A 20,155-nucleotide genomic window follows, 5' to 3' on the forward strand; every position below is an offset into this window, starting at 1 on the left:
AGAGCCGGCAGGCGCGCGGGCCCCCCACCCCCCCAAGCGGCGTGCACCCGGGGGGGTTTCTTTCGCCGGGGGGGGGGGGGCTCACACTGTTCTGGAGGGGGGGCGGGGCACATCGGCGATCCACCCCGGGTGTCAACCCCCCTAGGAACGCCACTGAACAGCCTAGTATATGTTTGAGATACAGCATGCTAATAGAAATATTTATTATTTAAACATCTTCCATTTTTCCCCCTCCCTTCCCGATGAGAAATCCTAGGGCATGTACAAACCCTATTCCCTATTAAATTTAGGACACTATTTACTATTGTGTGAACCGGTAGCATGCATTGTCATGTTAATAGCTAATGCGGGTCTTTAGAAGTTAAACAACATGGAACAGTTAATGCCATTCAAATAGGTGTAACTAACTTCACTGCATTATCTACAATGTAATTAACACACAGACATTTCCAGTGCATTCTCTGAATGGGAAATTACTGGAGAGCCCCAACTTTTAACAGAGGTTGTGTGTTAACCATGTGGTAATTTTGGAAAATAGCGCACAGTAACTGGAAAATCTTACAAGTTGCTAAACAGGGCCCTTTACTTGCTGAACAGACTTTTTTTGTGAAATACAGTATATATATCATTAGAAATTCATTTTTGTTTTTCTGAAGTTTTATATTTTCACTCTGCTCTTCACTTCAATCGGCCTGTTCTAGTTTGAACATTTGTTTTTTTTTCTGTCTTTACTTTGCTCAATATGGCATCATCTACTATAATAAAAGGCACCTCCAACGTTCTGAAGCTGACTCCGTGGCTTCACTCAAGGGTTCGTGGGTTTGAAACGGTGTAGATCGCTCTCTGCCCATGTCTCTCTGCCCCGCCCTCGCGTCAAAACGTCATGACGTCGAGGGAGGGTAAAACAACGTTACCAACACGAAACCTTCAAAGAATCCACGGAGTCAGCTTCAGCACGCTGGAGCTGCTTAAAGTTTGGAACGCTGGGTGGCTGCACAGGGGGGCAGGAGAGAGACCAGAATCGCTGGGTGGCTGCAGGGGGGGCAGGGGAGACAGCAGAATCGCTGGGTGGCGGCAGGGGAGCAGAGCAGAATCGCTGGGTGGCTGGAGGGGGGCAGGGGAGACAGCTGAATCGCTGGTCACTGAAGGGCGGGCCAAGGGAATAGCTGGGTGGATGGAGGGGGGGCAGGGGAGATGAGAATCACTGGCTGGCTGGAGGGGGGGCCAGGGGAGAGAAGAGAATCACTGGGTGACTGGAGGGAGGCAGGGGAGAGAGGACAATCACACACACTCTCTCTCACACACACACACTCGCACGTTGCTGCCAACCACGCGGGGGGGGGGGGGGGGGGGGGGAGAGGCAGGGAGTCCTGAGACTGCAGGGGGGGGAGGGGGGTCCTCATACCTGAGAGGGGGGAGGGGTCCTCAGAACACACAGGGAGGGGGGAGGTATCTCTGTCACACACACTCTCTCACGGTCAGTGTCTTTCTCTCTCTCTCACACAGTCTCTCACACTATCACTCACACTGTATCACATACACTCTATGTGTCACACAGTCGGTCTCACACACACACTCTACTACACTCTCGGACTCACAGAGAGTCTGTGTATTGCACACGTACTCTCTCTCACACACACTGTATCTGTGTAAAACACACTCTCTCTCACAGTCACTGTCTCACATACGCACTCGCACACACACTCTGTCTCACACACACTCACCCTCACTCACTCTCTCTCTGTCACACACACTCGCATATTCACTCTCTCTCACACAGTCACTCTCACACACACACTCTCAAACATACACACTCCCAGGAAAACCTTGCTAGCGCCCGTTTCATTTGTGTCAGAAACGGGCCTTATTTACTAGTAATCAGATAATGGTCTATTCTGTGATAATTCAGCACAACTCCCCCTCAAATCATAAGTCAGAAACCTTGGAATACAGTTAGATTCAACACTTACTCTGATTCCCCAAGAGCTGCTTCTACTATGTGACAGCTACGCTGTTTCTCTCCTTACATCGAGAAGGTAAATCTTATCCCAATTGTACATGCCATGATAACATCAAGACTGGATGACAGCAATGCACTATACAATGATCTGACTACATAGGGCCTGCACCAGCTCCAGTTGATTCAGAATGCAGCAGCAAGACTCATAAAAGGTTGCAAGCGACGTGACCACATCACACCATTTTTGCAAAAACTTCATTGGCTACCAATACAATACAGGGTTAAATTTAAAACTCTATGTCTGATCTTCAAGGCCCTGAAAGGAAATGGCCCCGAGTATCTAGGATGATCCTCCACACACCACCAAGGACACGAAGGTCCTCCAAAGGACTTTCACTAACTACACCCTCTCCAAAAGACATTACACGATGTGATACCCGCAAGCGAGCCTTCTCCGGAGTAGCCCCCACACTCTGGAATGCTCTGCCTGCAAGGCTCCGCTTAACACAAGACTATCTCTACTTCAGGAAGCAGGTGAAAGCTTGGCTCTTCAACCAGGCCTTTACTGGAAGAAGTAACTAACTCGTTAGTCTCACTCACACACACACACACAAGGAGTGACTTGGGCTGCATACTGCAGCGGGACATGTTTATCCACTCCTACCCTAGCTGAGATAACATCTAACTATTTCTCTGACCTCATGTGCAACTTTCTTTAAATCAATCACCTTACTTTCTAACTCTTCCTACTTTCTTACCCTTCTATATGTTACATCTTTGCTTTACCCTTCGCTATCACCTGTAATGTTCTACTACGTATTGTGTTGACATTGTAAGTAGTCTACCATTCCATACTTTGTATTGTTTTTGAATCTTTTTACTGCTGTAATTGTCTATTGCTCATGCTTGATCTATTCTTACTGTACACCGCCTTCAGTGAATTCCTTCAAAAAGGTGGTAAATAAATCCTAATAAATAAACTAAACTAAAACAAATTCCTGGTGCTATCAAGCCCACACAACCCCACATCTTACCAAAGCTTCACAATCAATCATCAAACATACCAAATCGAAACACAACTAAAAATATTACGAATTATTCTTGATTAACATCTATCACTGGACAGTCAAATATCAGCAGTAACATCAAAATGCTTCAATACACTATGGAAACTGAGAAGGATAAAAGACTATTTTCCCAGATAATCCAACCGGATAATGTTACAATCGACAACAGTATCCCAACCAGACTACTGAAATGCAGCATACGTAGGATGCAAGGAAACCACCCTAAAATCGCTGCAAACCATCCAAAACAGTGCAGCAAGACTAATATTTGCTTTACCCTTCGCTATCACCTATAATGTTCTATTACGTATTATGTTGACATTGTAAGTAGTCTACCATTCCATACTTTGTATTGTTTTTGAATATTTTTACTGCTGTAATTGTCTATTGCTCATGCTTGATCTATTCTTACTGTACACTGCCTTGAGTGAATTCCTTCAAAAAGGCGGTAAATACATCCTAATATATAAATAAACAGATACAAGTATTAAACCATTTATTTCAAACTGATAATATTCATCTAATTTACCGCTCTCTCTCGAGACACAGCAGTTTAGAGAGTGGTAGTATTCCACAGTAGTGCTACCCATAAAAATTAAGACAGTCGGAATTCATATTTCACTGCTATCTGAATGGACACCCTAAAGCCCCAGAGATAATCCAGAGAAGAGAAACGTGTACATACATCAAGTGTCTTTCTGGATTACTGACGGAGACACACTAGTCCTCTCCTCTCCCAGAAGGTGGTAGATAAAGTCTATATCCTGTTGACGTAACTTGGAAACCGCAGGAGGGCTGCTGCCCAAACATCCCTCCACAAGCCGTCTTGCCTTCCAAAGGCCCTCTTATTCTATGGTCCTTTTTCTAGTTCCCTCAATTCTGTTCTTAATTGGGGTGCTAAGCACCATGCAGGGACCCCAAGCATACAATACTAGAGAATGACACGGGGACAGGGTCCCGCAGTAACCACAGGGATGGGGACAGGGCGGGGACAGATCCCACGCGGATGGGGACAAACTTTGTCCCCATGTTATTTTCTACTTTGAAGCCTGAACTGGACTGTTATTATGTTTGAGTGCTGCAGACGATATTTTGATTTTTTGGAAAAACAAGCAAACATGCTGGCCTCAACTAGCAAAATTTGCATGGGGGATCCTGTACATCCCGTTACCAGCACATCTTCTAAGAATTATTGCAGGAAGGACTGTGGAAGACAGGAAAGCTAGATTGAATCCTGAGATTGTTCATGACTTCTTATTCATCCACAGATTAAAAAATCATAACAGTGCTTCATAGGACATGTTTCTCCCCTCTAGGGCTTACAGAACGGGTTGTATTTTGTACCCCTGGACATTTTAACAGGGTGGGTTAGGATTCTTTGGGGCAGTAGCAATCAGCTATTGTTGGGGTTGGAAGGGTAGAGGGTGGTGGTGGGAGGGTTTATTATAGCTGCTCATTGTTATTATTGTTTTCTATTTGTGATTTATACACAATAGTTGCACAGCATATTGTTCCTTTTTATACTTTAATAAAAAGATTTAAATATAAAATCATAATTGTTCAAGGCTTCGCAGATTAGGACAGAGCCCATGGGAACAGAGCAGGGACAGGGCCTGGGAGGACGGGGCGGGGACGGAGACAGGGCCTGGGAGGACGGGGCAGGGACAGAGTCAGAGCCTGGGAGGACGGGGCGGGGACGGAGTCAGGGCCTGGGAGGACGGGGCGGGGACGGAGACAGGGCCTGGGAGGACGGGGCGGGGACGGAGTCAGGGCCTGGGAGGACGGGGCGGGGACGGAGACAGGGCCTGGGAGGACGGGGCGGGGACGGAGACAGGGCCTGGGAGGACGGGGCGGGGAAGGAGACAGGGCCTGGGAGAACGGGGCTAGAGACAGAACCTGCAGGAATGGGGTGGGTATGGAGAGAGAACCCACGAGGCGGGGACAGACTTTGTCCCTGTGTCATTCTCTATTAACAGTACCCTTGCACCATAGGACTGGAGACTAGAAATGCCTAATCTGGGTCTGCTTCGACACCTACCTTAGAGCTTTACAGAATTTCACAGAAATTAAGCTTCGACTACGTCTATAAACACTTATACAGAACCAGCTATTTCAGGGCCCACCCAGGGAGAGTTTTTTTTTTCTTTTTTAATAAAAATATGATTCTTACCAGCTCCAGCTTCATTATGTGTACACAGTCTCGAAGGATATGTGTAGGAGCCCCTAACAGCTTGGTAAAAGCTATCAGAGTGTTGGCTTTGAACGGTGGTCCTGCAACCTACAGTAATAGAACAACATGAATATATATTTCCCAGCTTTAGATAATGCAGATAAATATTGTTAAAACAGAAGTGAAATACACACTCTTGTTTCAAAGAACTTCTCCAGGACTTGCAGCTCCTCTGGTTTCCACTGTCCTGCATTCTCCGGGGTCACCTTCAGCTGTAAAGTCTGATTGGTGCTAGGATTCAAGGCGACACGACACTTCAGGGCATCTGTCTTGAACATTATTACACCTGGTTCACTGGAGTTTATAAGCTGCAGCTGGAAAGAGAAGATTAGTGATGTGAGCCAACACGAGACAGAGGTACCACTAGCCTTCCCTGTTCAGTCCGCAGTGTCCTAAAGTGGCCAAAAGCAGGGAATAGCTCTCTGTGGAACTATTTCATTAATTATCTCAGATCGGTCAGTAAGGTCTCCCTGCTCACTTTCAGTCAAATGGAAAGATGACAGAATTAGACAGTAACAAATAGCGGGATCCAAGAACAAAGGAAAACAAAGTTAAAAAAATATTTAAAACACATAGATAAAAAAAATAACAAATAAAAAGCACCAAGTCACCCAGCTATTCCTTATTCTTTACAACACATCTGAACTAATTCAGCCTGGAACCACAGAAATGTTTGTGAAAAGGCAATTTTCAGAGCCATTTACACATTTTACTAGTGGTCTGAAAATTGTCCTTCCTAAACACAATTAAAAATGCGTGTGATCTTCTGTAATGCATTCATTTTTAGCTGCATTCAGAAGAAGTATTCTCAGGGCAAGGAGCGAGATGGACATTTGGATGTATATGTCGCATTTTCAACTCTATGGACATCACCTTCCATAGAAAACGTATCTTCACAGAAAGCACAAACCCAAGAAAGCATCAAAGTGAAAGTACACCTGCACATTCCCTTCTAAAACCAATGCATCGCCGAGTCTGTGAAACGTAGGGTTACCATATTTGCCATGATAAAAAACAGAGGACACCCCATCATGCTCCCTGTCACACCATGCCACACCCCTGCATGACAGTGTCACCTTGACCCCCCCCCCCCCCCAAGAAAGCAAGATTCTCTCCCTCTCCTCCTATGTATGTCCCCTTCCCAATCTTTTTTCCAGCCTCCCTCCACTTGCCTTTTTTTATAGCTCACTCCATCCACATCCCCTTCCCTCCCACACCTCATCGTGCCTGATGATCGTGGTCTTTTCGGGGCAGGAAAGAGCCCGCCCTCTTTCCTGCCCGGCACTGCTGCAGACCTCTCGCTCCCAGAGCCGCTTCAAAATGGCTGCTGAGAGTTCAAGAAGAGCCTTGAAAGACTTCTGTGGAAGTCTCGCAAGACCGATGCTTGAATTCTCAGCAGCCATTCTGAAGAGGCGCCACGAGTGAGGTCTGTGGAAGCGCCGGGCAGGAAAGAGGGGGCTCTTTTCTGCCCCGAAGAGGCCACTAGACCACCAGGGCATGACGATAAGATACAGGAGGGAAGGAGAGGATAGGACACCCTGAGACCCACTCGCTCGCTCATCCGCAAGCCAGTACCTGGACAAACGGGCAAGCTGGCAAAACCCGCCCAGATGTCTCGCGATGTCCTCAAAAAGAGGACATGTCTGGGTAAAACCAGATGTATGGTAACCCTACAGAAATAGATCCGTGGACTTTGTTCCAGGAAGGACAGTTTACAATTGTGTAGGCAATATTCTGACAAAATAATAATAATGAAAGGCAATGAGAAGAATGATTTGGTGACTGATGTACTATAAGCAAGGACAGTTGTACACTGGGATTTCACAGTTCCTAAGAGAATTCCTAAAACTAAATGAACAGAACTAGTATGATATCAAGATCTAAACACACAGCTCACAAAGCAGCATGTCAGCAAGATGCACATGCGTCTGCTAACATGCATTAACACCCCCCCCCCCCCCAAGATGGGCAGTTCTAGCCTCTGTGACCACTGCCATCTCAATAAGAGTGGAGCCACACGTGCCAGTGGATGAGGACAGTGTGCTGGCTTCATTGACCCCTTGCAGCTGAATTGCTATGGGCAGGTTCTGGTGTGAGAATTGGCAGGGGGTGATGTCAGGTAACACGGCTGAGGTGCTGTAGGGGAGCAGCAGTGTTTAAGAGTCTGCGGGGAGGTAGTAGGTCGCATTAAGAACAACTGACCGGTATAGAGTACATGTACTGATTTTCAGAGATGGCTGAAGTTGCTGCCGCTCAGCCAAGGATGATCACTAACACAGACAGACTTGGTGGGAGACAGGGAAGGATGGACAAAGAAATGGCTTAAGACAAAGTAAGCTAACACACCATTCTACTGGTGAGGGAATTTCCCCTCCTCCTCTGTGCCCAAGAGGGCTGCTAGAGTCAGAAGGCCAAACGCTGAGCAACAGTACTGGACAATCAACAAACTTGTTAAACTAAAACTGGCAGGGCGAGAGGGAAGCGACCACTTCCTACAAGCCCTTCTTGAACACTTCCTTTGGCGTTTGCTCCAGCACAGCGCGGTACGTGGGACAAGAACTTGGGAACTAGTATGTCAGTGTAACTAACAAAAAAAAAAAAGGCAAAAAATGGTGCACACCTCTAATGTAACATAAGAAAACAACTTATTTTATAAATATATAACCATGAAAAACAATTTCTATACCAGTGCTTCCCAAACCTTTACCCAGTATTGACCCAATTTTAACAACTACAAACTTGCATGTTCCAAATGATGGAACCAAACTAGGAAACCTTCACCCCTCTTCCCCTTTCACCTCCCCCTACTTATCCTAAGGTGAAGGTAGCAGCAGTCAGAATAGGGTCCCCTGTGCCCTCACAGACCCCAATACTCTGCCTGGGTTTCCAGTCTAAGAGGAAGCCTACGTAGAAGGGGACAGGACCTGTGAACATTAACTGACTCACAGATCTCATGCTGACGGCAAAAAGGGAAGCAGTCCCATTTCTGGGACCCCGTTTGGAGTGCCGACTCATTACAGTTTGGGAACCACAGCTCTGTACATTAAACAGCACTACTTTACTCTTACAAGTTGCTAACGTACCCCATATCTTTGGAGCTCAAAGCGATTTACATCATTAACTACTAATGCAATCCTTACTATCTCCATTAGCATTTGATCTCGCTTCTGAGCACATATCCATGTGGAAAGCTTTACATTAATACACACTGCTGCAGACCCAGACTCCCTGTGACATCAGGACTGCGGGGAGAAGCCTGTACCGTTTCCTGCTGGATTATCCTCTGCAGATGCCGTCTCATGTTAACCGATCCCAGGAACCTCTCGAGTGGTGAGCAGAGGTAGCTACCCGCTAGTGCTGGCGTTAATCCAGGCGTAGGGGAGGGCAGCAACAGAATATGCAAGGCACTGTGGGTCAGGATGGTGGGGATGGACGCCGCCCAGGACCGCTGAGGTAGTTTACGAGGTGGTGGCATGTTAGTGGGCATCATTTGGGAACCTGTCCAAAATGAAAACAGAGCATCTCAAAATGTCTTCTCCCACATAAACAGGACATCACATTTACTCTACTCTCTAATCCATATTATCTGTCGGGATTCCAATGGAAACGAATGCATAACTTCCACACATAGTAACATATAGTAAATGATGGCAGAAAAAGACCTGCACGGTCCATCCAGTCTGCCCAACAAGACAACTCATGTGTGCTACTTTTTGTGTATACCCTACTTTGATTTGTACCTATGCTCTTCAGGGCACAGACCGTATAAGTCTGCCCAGCACTATCCCTGTCTCCCACCACCGGCTCTGGCACAGACCGTATAAGTCTGCCCAGCATTATCCTCGCCTCCCAACCACCAGCCCCGCCTCCAAACCACCGGCTCTGGCACAGACCATATAAGTCTGCCCAGCACTATCCCCGCCTCCCACCACCGGCTCTGGCACAGACCGTATAAGTCTGCCCAGCACTATCCCCATCTCCCACCACCGACTCTGGCACAGACCGTATAAGTCTGCCCAGCACTATCCCTGCCTCCCACCACTGGCTCTGGCACAGACCATATAAGTCTGCCCAGCACTATCCCTGCCTCCCACCACCGGCTCTGGCACAGACCATATAAGTCTGCCCAGCACTATCCCCGCCTCCCACCACTGGCTCTGGCACAGACCATATAAGTCTGCCCCGCACTATCCCCGCCTCCCAACCTCCAGCCCCGCCTCCCACTACCGGCTCTGCCATCCAATCTCGGTTAAGTCCTGAGGATCCATTCCTTCTGAACAGGATTCCTTTATGTTTATCCCACGCATGTTTGAATTCCGTTACCGTTGCCTACAGTCATCAGATTACTGAAGCAACCAAATGTTTATAGATTCTCTTTTTTTGTTCTACGCTCCATTTCCTCAGGTTCCCTTCGGAGGAGCTGCAGAGCTAGCCTGGCAAATCACACGACTAACTTATTTGTTGACTAATCTTTGAAGGCAGAACCGTCATAAAATTATACTGCTTTGTCACCCTCTGATCACCCTTCCATTTCTCACTCCACCCTCTTCCTGTCAGACTGTTATTGGAATGATTTGTTTCACTTAGATATTGACATTTTGCCAACATTTATTCATTTCTGATCTGAATAAGGTGGTATTGCCTTTGAAAGCTAACCAAATCAGTCCAATAAAAAGACATCACTATTTTATTTTCTTGGTTTTATTTCTATTTATTACGAGCTGCCTAAAACCCATAAACCTGGAAACCCGGCAGACCAATCATATCTGGTACTGGCACACTCACAAAGGAAATTATTTATTTTTTTGTTATTTTTGTTATATTTGTACCCCGCGCTTTCCCACTCATGGCCACTCCTCCACTGTTGCTACTATTTGAGATTCTACATGGAATGTTGCTATTCCACTAGCAACATTCCATGTAGAAGTCGGCCCTTGCAGATCACCAATGTGGCCGCGCAGGCTTCTGCGAGTCTGACGTCCTGCACGTACGTGCAGGACGTCAGACTCACAGAAACAGAAGCCTGCGCAGCCTTCTACATGGAATGTTGCTAGTGGAATAGCAACATTCCATGTAGAATCTCCAATAGTAGCAGCATTCCATGTAGAATCTCCAATAGTATCTATTTTATTTTTGTTACATTTGTACCCCGCGCTTTCCCACTCATGGCCGGCTCAATGCGGCTTACATGGGGCAATGGAGGGTTAAGTGACTTGCCCAGAGTCACAAGGAGCAGCCTGTGCCTGAAGTGGGAATCCAATTCAGTTCCTCAGTTCCCCAGGACCAAAGTCCACCACCCTAACCACTAGGCCACTCCTCCACTCCACTGGACTTATAGAGGGGAATCGTAAACCCTTCAAAGCACAAGACACGACAGACTTTCTGAACAAACTGGAAAACATCAAGCAGGTCACAATGGATCTAGAATCACTATTTGAGGAAAGTCCTATTACAGGTTTTACTGTGGATTCCACATACTAACATGAAATCAGGTACTTATCAAGACAAGTAAAAAAGACCTAACTTCTATTTGCTGAATGTCTTGTTCTCCTGTAGAGTTTACATCCTAGTCTGAAGACTAAAGGCAACCTTCCATACCTGCAGGTGACTGTACGCCAGAATGTTGTCCTCAGACAAGTTTCATGTACCAACCTGAAACTCTTCACACACTAGCCAAAAAACAAAAGGCAAATTTTCATAACTGCAGGTGAATACATTCCTGCTGATTCCTCATGTACCCCACACACAAAAAAGTAGACACAATGAACACCATAAAACTACTTCTAGGCCTCTACACACTAACACTAATTAACACAACAGGAGCCACACCACAAGAAAACCACAACATTATACCCATACTGTACAACCAACACCACACACCCAGATACACCACCTTCCAACCAAGGTAAAAATAGATCAAACAAAAGAAAGAACTCACCCATGAGCCAAACACAGCAGACAACAAAAATGGGAGCAAAACTAAACAACAAGACAAATAATCGACAACTAACAAAAATCTCCACAACCTCGATTACAGAAGAAAATCACCAATCAATTCAAGTGGGATACATCAATGCCAGATCAGTAGTGACTAAAACAGAAACCATAAAAGATTGGATTACGGAGGAAGACCTCAAACTAGTATTCATTAATGAAACATGAATTCACAACAATGTAGATCCTATAATCGTAGACCTATGCCCCCCCAGGATTCAAAACGTTACACTGGACCAGAAAGGAAAAAAAAAGGGTGGGGGCATCGCCTTAATCTACCAATCCCACTTCACAACAGAAGCCATTGCCGAACCCATAACACTGGAACTCGAAATTGCCTCAATCAGGATAAAAAACAAATCACTACTTAACCATCTATGCTGCATCACATTCCACAGACCCCTGGGAAACTGGAGAGATACCCAGACATACCTAATGGACCTCTTATCAAACACATGCATAGCGAACCCAAACGTACTGGTAATAGGAGACATTAACCTACACTTAGAATATCTAAACACAAATGGAACAGAGTGCAATGAATTTCTTCAACTGTGGAATTCAAATGGCCACAGATGACCTCAACCCACGTAAAAGGTTACACACTATTCCTCCTGGCGTACAAGTTCTCATCAGACCAGAACTTCAAAATTTTAAAAAAATCAAAAATGGATATAAACTCCCTGGTCTGATTACTCCAGACTAAATATGACCCTCTACTGGAAGAAGAAGGGAACACATCAAACACAAAACCGAACGTCATATAAAACCAGAGGGAAAGTCGACACTACAAAATTCTGGCAAACTATGTATGAAAATCAATGATCCTCTCCTACCAACACCATAGAATTCCTCACAGAATGGGACAAAAGATGCACTACGATCCTAGACAAAATAGTATCCATATGAACCAAAACTTCACAAAAACACAATCCCTTAGTACAACAAAGAACTGAAAGAACTAAAAACAAAATGCTGAAGACATGAACGAGCCTGGAGAAAAAATAAAAACGAACAAAAATCACTTGGAAAGAAACACAAAAGAAGTACAAATACAGAATTAGACAAGCTAAAAGGAAAGTCTATAAATAACGAAAAGGTTCCGATTATAAGGACACGAAGAAACTATACAAACTAATGAACAACCTACTAGACATTAAATCAGTGACTACAACGAACACAGACTTACCACTTGCAGATGAACTGGCCACATTTTTTGAAGAAAAAAAGTCATCAATTTACGCAGAAATCTACCTCAGGAAGACACCAACCTTGAAACCTTCATAGAAGAACTAGACCCACACCCTGGAGAAACACCAGCAAACCAAACCTGGACAATTTTCACACAACTTTCTGCTGAGAAAGTAGCTAACATGATTAGAAAGCTCTCCTCCACTCACTGTTCACCAGACACATGTCCCAACTTTATTATGAAAACACCCTCCACTCATTTCATTGCAGATCTCACCTCCCACCTGAACTTCATCCTCCCTCTGGATAAGGGAAACATACTACTCACACCTACAACAAACCCCCCACCTGGTTTTGTTGGAGGCAATTTGTGAAGAGTAGGTGTGACTAAGCTTCTGCTTGTGACAGCGGAAGATTCCACGAGGTCTGTCTCTGCCTGAGGAGTTGAAAGCTCACAGATAAGACTTGTTCTGCCATTATTTCTGATTATCCCTAACTTAGAGCTGTGGTTTTGGGCATTTCTGGGGCATTTCAATACAGCTCTAGAGATAGGTTACAGCAAACACATTCCACAGGTCTTAACCTGACCTGTATTGCTTTCGAAAGCTAGGCCAAAAATGTATTGTTTGTCCAATAAAACATGTCAACTTTCTTGTTTTGTTTCTATTTATTATCTTTAAAGTAGACTAACATGACAACCATGCTAGTTTGTCCTTTTGTGGGTATCGTGGTCCTCTGTCTACCAGGCCATTCTCTGTATCAAGGTCAGCCACAGCTAATCGTAACAACACAATACAGATGCAGTGCATATGAGCTCTTGCTGCTTAATCTAATACACTAATAAAACTTCCTGAGCCCATTCGCCAAGCCCCCTCCCTGCCCATCTTCAAATCTTTGCTCAAAGCCCACCTCTTCAATGTCGCCTTCGGCACCTAACCCTTATGCCTCTATTCAGGAAACCTAGACTGTCCCAATTTGACTGACTGTACACTTGTCCTTTAGATTGTAAGCTCCTTGAGCAGGGACTGTCCTTCTCTGTTAAACTGTACAGCGCTGCATAACCCTAGTAGCGCTTTAGAAATGTTAAGTAGTAGTAATTCATCTAGATACTTCAGTCTTCAAAATATGCCACTATATAATCTACTATACAACAAGTTACCATTTCAGGGAAAAAAAAAAAAAAACATGTTTCATGTAACCAAGTGTACCACTCACAAGAAAACAGTCCTTTATGGAAAACTGCAGCATTTATTGAAGGACCTAACACAGACCATGTTTCGTCTGTGTCAGAGGTCTATAAGGCGACGTAGGTTAGGAACAATCTCTTTATTTAAATATACACTCGACTCAACACAGCCGTGTTTCGGCGCTACAGACGCCTTCTTCAGGAGTCTATGAAATAAAACCAAACAATGGTAATATACATAAATATAATTTAAATATCAAAACAAATAGCATGGATAAGAACTATAACTTTATTTGTATTTTGCTTTGATTATTGTAAATAGTGTGTATATTACCATTGTTTGGTTTTATTTCATAGACTCCTGAAGAAGGCGTCTGTAGCGCCGAAACACGGCTGTGTTGAGTCGAGTGTATATTTAAATAAAGAGATTGTTCCTAACCTACGTCGCCTACTAGTGTTGTTCAAGAGCCTACTCCTCCTACTCCCCCTTTCCTCAGATTCTACTTTTCGTAGGAATTTGTGTACCTCCACCCTTGTGGTGGTTTGGCTTGCTTGTCAGAGGTCTATAAAACATGAAACAGTAAAAACAAAAATAAACCCTCACAAATTATATACACAAATATAATTTAAATATCAAAACAAATCGCATGGATAAGAACTATAACAAATACACACTATTTACAATAATCAAAGCAAAATACAAATAAAGAAAATACATAAATGGAGACAAATGAAAAGACAAATACAACACCACCCTCAAACAATGGCACAGTCTGAGTGACTTCCAGATCTAATGGCCAAACCCCAAATTAAAGAATAGCTATAAAATGTCTGCAATTGTGTGCAGTTATAAGGCACATTAGGTTTTTGAATAACTTTTTGCATTGTTGATTGTCCTGCATTTGAAGGTTGCTGAGTGGATGTAAATATGTCTTTACAAAACGGAATTTTATTTACTGCTGAATTAAAATAGTAATAGGTAGTTTGCATCATGACCAGTGTCCAAACGTACATGTTTTGTTTTTTTTTCTATAAGCATTGTTTTTTATTTATTTTTTTACTGTAGAATGATTGTTCAATATGTAAATGGAGTTGTGTGTATGTTTTTATCTTTTTTCAGTTAAGTTCTCTTCCATATGCTGTCTCAGCATTACCATGTGGCTCTGTATAAAAGGGGAGTTAGTTTGTTTTACTTATATATTACTTGTCTCCATTTATGATTGTACATTTTTTTAAATATTTTGATTATTGTTAATGCAAAGGGGGTTTTTTTCTTAGTTTTTTTTTTTAAGTCTGTGCTTTTATCCATGCTATTTAAGTTTTGATATGTAAATTATATTTACGTATATAATTTATATGAGGTTTTCTGTTTCATGTTTTATAGACCCCTGACACGAGCCGTTAGGTGAAACACAATCCATGTCACATCCTTCAAAAAATATTTGCAGTTTTCAATAGTTGTTTGTCTTCTGTGATTGTGCTGCTGATTCCTGCTCTTTGTTGTCCTTCTGTAATGAAAAGCCATCTTTCAGTCAGTGAGGTACATTACAGAAAATACAAACACTAATTTCTAGGATAAAGAACCTACTTGATCCGGCCCGCGGAGAATGAGAAACATCAGGGACTGGAGAATGAAGGGACGGGTTGGCGGGTGACATTCCAGGCAAGCGTGCTGCTGGTGAGGGGCCTGACAGCTGTGGAGACCCTGGCCAAGTTCCTGCACGCTGGCTAGGTGACATCATTGTGTACGGTGAACTGGGGTCTATGGTACCTGTGCAAGTTTAAAATGAAGTTTAACCCATGGTGCTTCCTCTGAGAATGTTGTAAAACGACAGACACTCAAACCACACACTGAGAAAGACTATGACAAGAGTGAACAGGACTCAGTGTGGCCCAAGTTTGAACCTTGAGGTTTCATGAATGCTTTAAGCCTTCACAGCATCTGACCACAGCTGCAGCTCTTCTCTGGGACTGTATGTTACTGCAGCCTACTCAGGACTTGCGCTGAGTTTTGGGGGTTTTCCAGCAGCTCAGAGAACAGTCTCAGGTCAGCTGTTCTGGTTAAAGCTGAAGTTTCCAAAGCTAGATATTGATTCCCAAAAGTACCTGGTACTGTTCATTCCCCATGCTGTATCACACAGACAGACACACTCTCTTAATTTTCTGGTTAGTACAAAACCAAGTAAACTACAAACTAATAGTATCTGTTTATAATAGGGTCTATCTGTGAAGATCAGCTTCATTGCACTGGGCTCGGAAACCTGAATAAGAACACTTCAGCTATTGTACAGGCTGAGAGGTCTGTTTTTCATTTAACCTACATTAAACAGAGCAACGAGAGAATGGAGTCTGCCTGTGCTGGTCAAGCAGTAGCCAAATATACAAAAATCTTACCATGTGGGCTAGCAAAGTTGGCTGTTTGACCCATGCTGATTCCCAGGGAAGAGGGGGAAGGAGTCGGGCCAAACGCTGCAGGGGAGGGAGCTCTGATGGCACCACTAGGTGAGCTGGCTGCATGCAAATTCCCTGAGACAGAAGAGAGATAAATTAAGAAGAGCAGTCAGAACCCCTCTCCATGCACAGCAAAGCAGCCAGGTATAAAAATCAATGGCTGTACCCCGTGACCTCTCATTTTGAGGTTCAAGACTGAAAGTGAATCCACACGTTAAACTCCACAAAGGAGAAATTAGTTCTTACCTGTTAATTTGCTTTCCTTTAGTCCCTCTGGACCGGCTCAGAAAATAACTGATGGGCTGTGCAAGCCTTCCGGCAGGTGGAGACTGAGAACTCTGACTCTCAGGAGAGCCAATAAAAGTGTGACACCCCCGAGGCTTTTAGAGTACCCCCATGGGCCTCAGCTTCTGCTGCTAACAATTCTCGTTTTTGTTTTATCTGGCTGCACTCAAGATCAGCTTAGTTAAGAAACAGAGCTGCTTTGCTCGTTTCTGCTTTTTTTTTTTTTTTTTTTAAACAAGAAAGCAAGGTGGCTGTCTCTCCCAGAACACCCTTCCCACGAAGGGACTAAAGTTAGTGCAATTTGGCTCTAGCAAGGAGGCTGTCGTCTGCACTAATAACCAAAACGGGAGGAGGTTGTGGGGGGGAGAGACACGGCCACCCGAGTGTGACACCCCCGAGGCTTTTAGAGTTCCCCCGTGAGCCTCAGCCTCTGCTGCTAACAATTCTTGGTTTGTTTGTTTTTTTTAACGCCGGTGCACAGAAGAAAGGAGAAAACACTAAAGATATACCGTATTTTTCGGACTATAAGACGCACTTTTTTCCCCCCAAATTTGGGAGGAAAATGGGGGGTGCGTCTTATAGTCCGAAGGTAGCGATTTCCCTCCCCCCGAGTTCGGGATCGCCCTCCCCCCCGGCCCTGTCACCACTTCTCCCTACTCACGTCACGCGATCTTCCCTGGTGGTCTAGTGATGTCGGGGCAGGAAAGAGCCCCCTCTTTCCTGCCCAGCGCGCTGCTCTCCGTCCTCCTGTATGCAGCCTGACGGTCTCGGCGAGATTCAAAATGGCCGCCGAGACTTCAATTCACAGCGGCCATTTTGAATCTCGCCGAGACAGTCAGGCTGCATACAGGAGGACGGAGAGCAGCACACTGGGCAGGAAAGAGGGGGCTCTTTCCTGCCCCGACGTCACTAGACCACCAGGGAAGATCGCGTGACGTGAGTAGGGAGAAATGGTGACAGGGCCGGGGGGAGGGCGATCCGGAACTCGGACAAGACGCACCGGAGCACCTAGGTTTTAGAGGGAAAAAGGAAAAATTTTTTTTCCTATTTCCCTCCTCTAAAACCTAGGTTCGTCTTATAGTCCGAAAAATACGGTAATTGGTTTTTTTTTTGGTTAAAGAAAGGGAGAGATTATAGACAGAAAGAGAAAAGAAAAAAAATAAAAGACTGAAGGGCTCACCACCTTCCACCTGCTGGAGCCTGAGAAAACTGAATCTATCTCTAGCTAGCCAGGACTCTTATTGGTTCTCACAAGAGTCAGAGCTCTCACTCTCCACCTGCTGGAAGGCGTGCACAACCCATCAGTCATTTTCTGGGCCAGTCCAGAGGGACGCTAAGGAACTAGTTATGTTTATGGTTATGAAATTCTTACATAGAAACAGAAAAAAATGTAAACACATAAAGACCATATAGCCTATCCAGTTTGCCCATCCATGCCATCTTCTCTCCCTGTCACTCCCTTAGAGATCCTAAGTATTTCTCCTAAGCTGTCTTGAATTCAGATACTATTTTCATCTCCACCACTTCCACCGAGAGGCCGTTCCACAAATTCACCATCCTTTCCATGAAGAAATATTAATTTAGGTTACTTCCGAGTCTAACCCCTTCCACCTTCATCCTATTCCCCCGCATTCAAGAGGGGGCATAGACTATATGATACCCTGTTCACATTTCACAAAAAAAAAAAAACAATACTACAGGCAAATATTACATATAAATGTCATTTATAATCAAACTAAAGGAATAATTTATTAAGGCTTCTCTTCCACTCTGTCTCAAGTGCTTTTTCATGAAAGGGCTGGTATAGGACTTAGAGAACACAAATAAGATGTTTAAAAAAAATATATATATATATATATTCCAGTCTACATTGAAACAAGCTTTAGAAGAGTGCACACTTGTTTCCAGTTGTTGCATGGGCTGGGAAAGCTCTTACCTGGAGACTGGGAATACATAATGGAGGGAGAAGGGGTCACTGTGTTGTGATAAGATGTAGGCGGTGATGTCAGAGGATACGCGCCGGCTGTTCCCGACTGCTTCGCAAACTGCTTGAAATGCAAAGAGCTTATTATAATGACAGAAAATTTCAATCCTGAATTAATAGGCAAGCGTTTATAGTCAAACTACAGAACACTTTTGTAAAACCTTATTACCCCCATCACCCTTTCTTCCAATTGCAGACACAAGCAGTCCATATGCAGAGGATTCTCTAATCTTTGCCATGTGACAAAGGGAAGGCGTGAAGGAGCTAAGCAGCAGCAAGCTTCTCTCTATTCAATGCCTGTTGGCTGGTGAAGGATTTTAAGCCAGGCCTTTGGCTGAAGTAAAGGAACAGGAACACAGGGCCTTCCAAAAGGAAAATACAGGGTAATGGCTCAAGGTACCTCAGACTTTCAATCAAGAAGATGAAGGAAAGGTGACCTGTGTCAAGTGGATATGATCTAGCCATTACAAACCTTGTTACATATCCCTAGCTGATCAGATCTGATGAATTAAAAGAGACTAAACAATTGTTTCTGAGATTCATCCAGTGCCATGAAGCAGAAGCTTCTGAAAAATTCCTTATGCACATTGGAAGCTCTGGAGGTGGTGGTAAATTATTATTTTTTTTTTGTTACATTTGTACCCCACGCTTTCCCACTCATGGCAGGCTCAATGCAGCTTACATATTGTATACAGGTACATATTTGTACCTGGGGCAATGGAGGGTTAAGTGACTTGCCCAGAGGCCCAGAGTCATAAGGAGCTGCCTGTGCCTGAAGTGGGAATCGAACTCAGTTCCTCAGGACCAATGTCCACCACCCTAACCACTAGGCCACTCCTCCACTGTTGCTACTATTTGAGATTCTACATGGAATGTTGCTATTCCACTAGCAACATTCCATGTACAAGTTGGCCCTTGCAGATCAGCAATGTGGCCGCGCAGGCTTCTGCTTCTGTGAGTCTGACGTCCTGCACGTACGTGCAGGACGTCAGACTCACAGAAACAGAAGCCTGCGCAGCCTTCTACATGGAATGTTGCTAGTGGAATAGCAACATTCCATGTAGAATCTCCAATAGTAGCAACATTCCATGTAGAATGTCCAATAGTAGCAACATTCCGTGTAGAATCTCCAATAGTATCTATTTTATTTTTGTTACAATTGTACCCTGCGCTTTCCCACTCATGGCAGGCTCAATGCGGCTTACATGGGGCAATGGGGGGTTAAGTGACTTGCCCAGAGTCACAAGGAGCTGCCTGTGCCTGAAGTGGGAATCGAACTCAGTTCCTCAGTTCCCCAGGACCAAAGTCCACCACCCTAAGCACTAGGCCACTCCTCCACTCTGATACCCTTGGTGAAGATTCCAGGCCTTCACCAAGGGTATCACTTTTGTTGAGCTCCCTTCTCCCAGTACAAAATGGTTCTCTGTAGTCTTACCTGCTGCTGTGGCTGCACCTGCTGTTCGGGCTGAAGTTGTGATATCAACGAATCCATCATGTCGCCACCAATAGGAGAGGGAGGGTTGTCATCCTCATTCGCAGAGGGTCTTCGTGCATCCTGATTGCTATCAACAAACGTGTTCAGGAACGTCTGGAAAAAGAAGTCACATGAAGAGTCAAAGAAAGACTTTTCACCCAAAAGGTTGAGAGCTAGGCAGAGAACCCACCACTCTGCCTGTCTGTTCATTCTACCAGGACTAGTGTTCATCTGTTTAAATAACAAAGCCCCACTAAGTCAACCAGTTAAATAAACACTAGGGTCTGTATTTCAGTATTGTGCTAGTGCATTCAAGCTGAACAGCATATGGAT

At 44.5% G+C, this 20,155-nt stretch overlaps 1 protein-coding gene across 1 annotated transcript in view; it reads right to left on the reverse strand.

The window, feature by feature from the left end:
• LOC115458987 (mediator of RNA polymerase II transcription subunit 14) overlaps window positions 1–20,155 on the reverse strand; it is a gene marked incomplete at its 5' end in the record, with an annotated part of 62,529 nt that overhangs the window by 8,181 nt on the left and 34,193 nt on the right. Inside the window, 7 exon segments of the mRNA XM_030188845.1 lie at window positions 5,198–5,305; window positions 5,392–5,571; window positions 8,520–8,755; window positions 15,217–15,399; window positions 16,023–16,154; window positions 18,301–18,412; window positions 19,784–19,936. Of these exon segments, the coding sequence (XP_030044705.1) occupies window positions 5,198–5,305; window positions 5,392–5,571; window positions 8,520–8,755; window positions 15,217–15,399; window positions 16,023–16,154; window positions 18,301–18,412; window positions 19,784–19,936 (1,104 nt within the window).

The sequence above is a fragment of the Microcaecilia unicolor genome, unplaced genomic scaffold (genome assembly GCF_901765095.1).
Source record: "Microcaecilia unicolor unplaced genomic scaffold, aMicUni1.1, whole genome shotgun sequence".
NCBI classification, from domain to species: domain Eukaryota; kingdom Metazoa; phylum Chordata; class Amphibia; order Gymnophiona; family Siphonopidae; genus Microcaecilia; species Microcaecilia unicolor.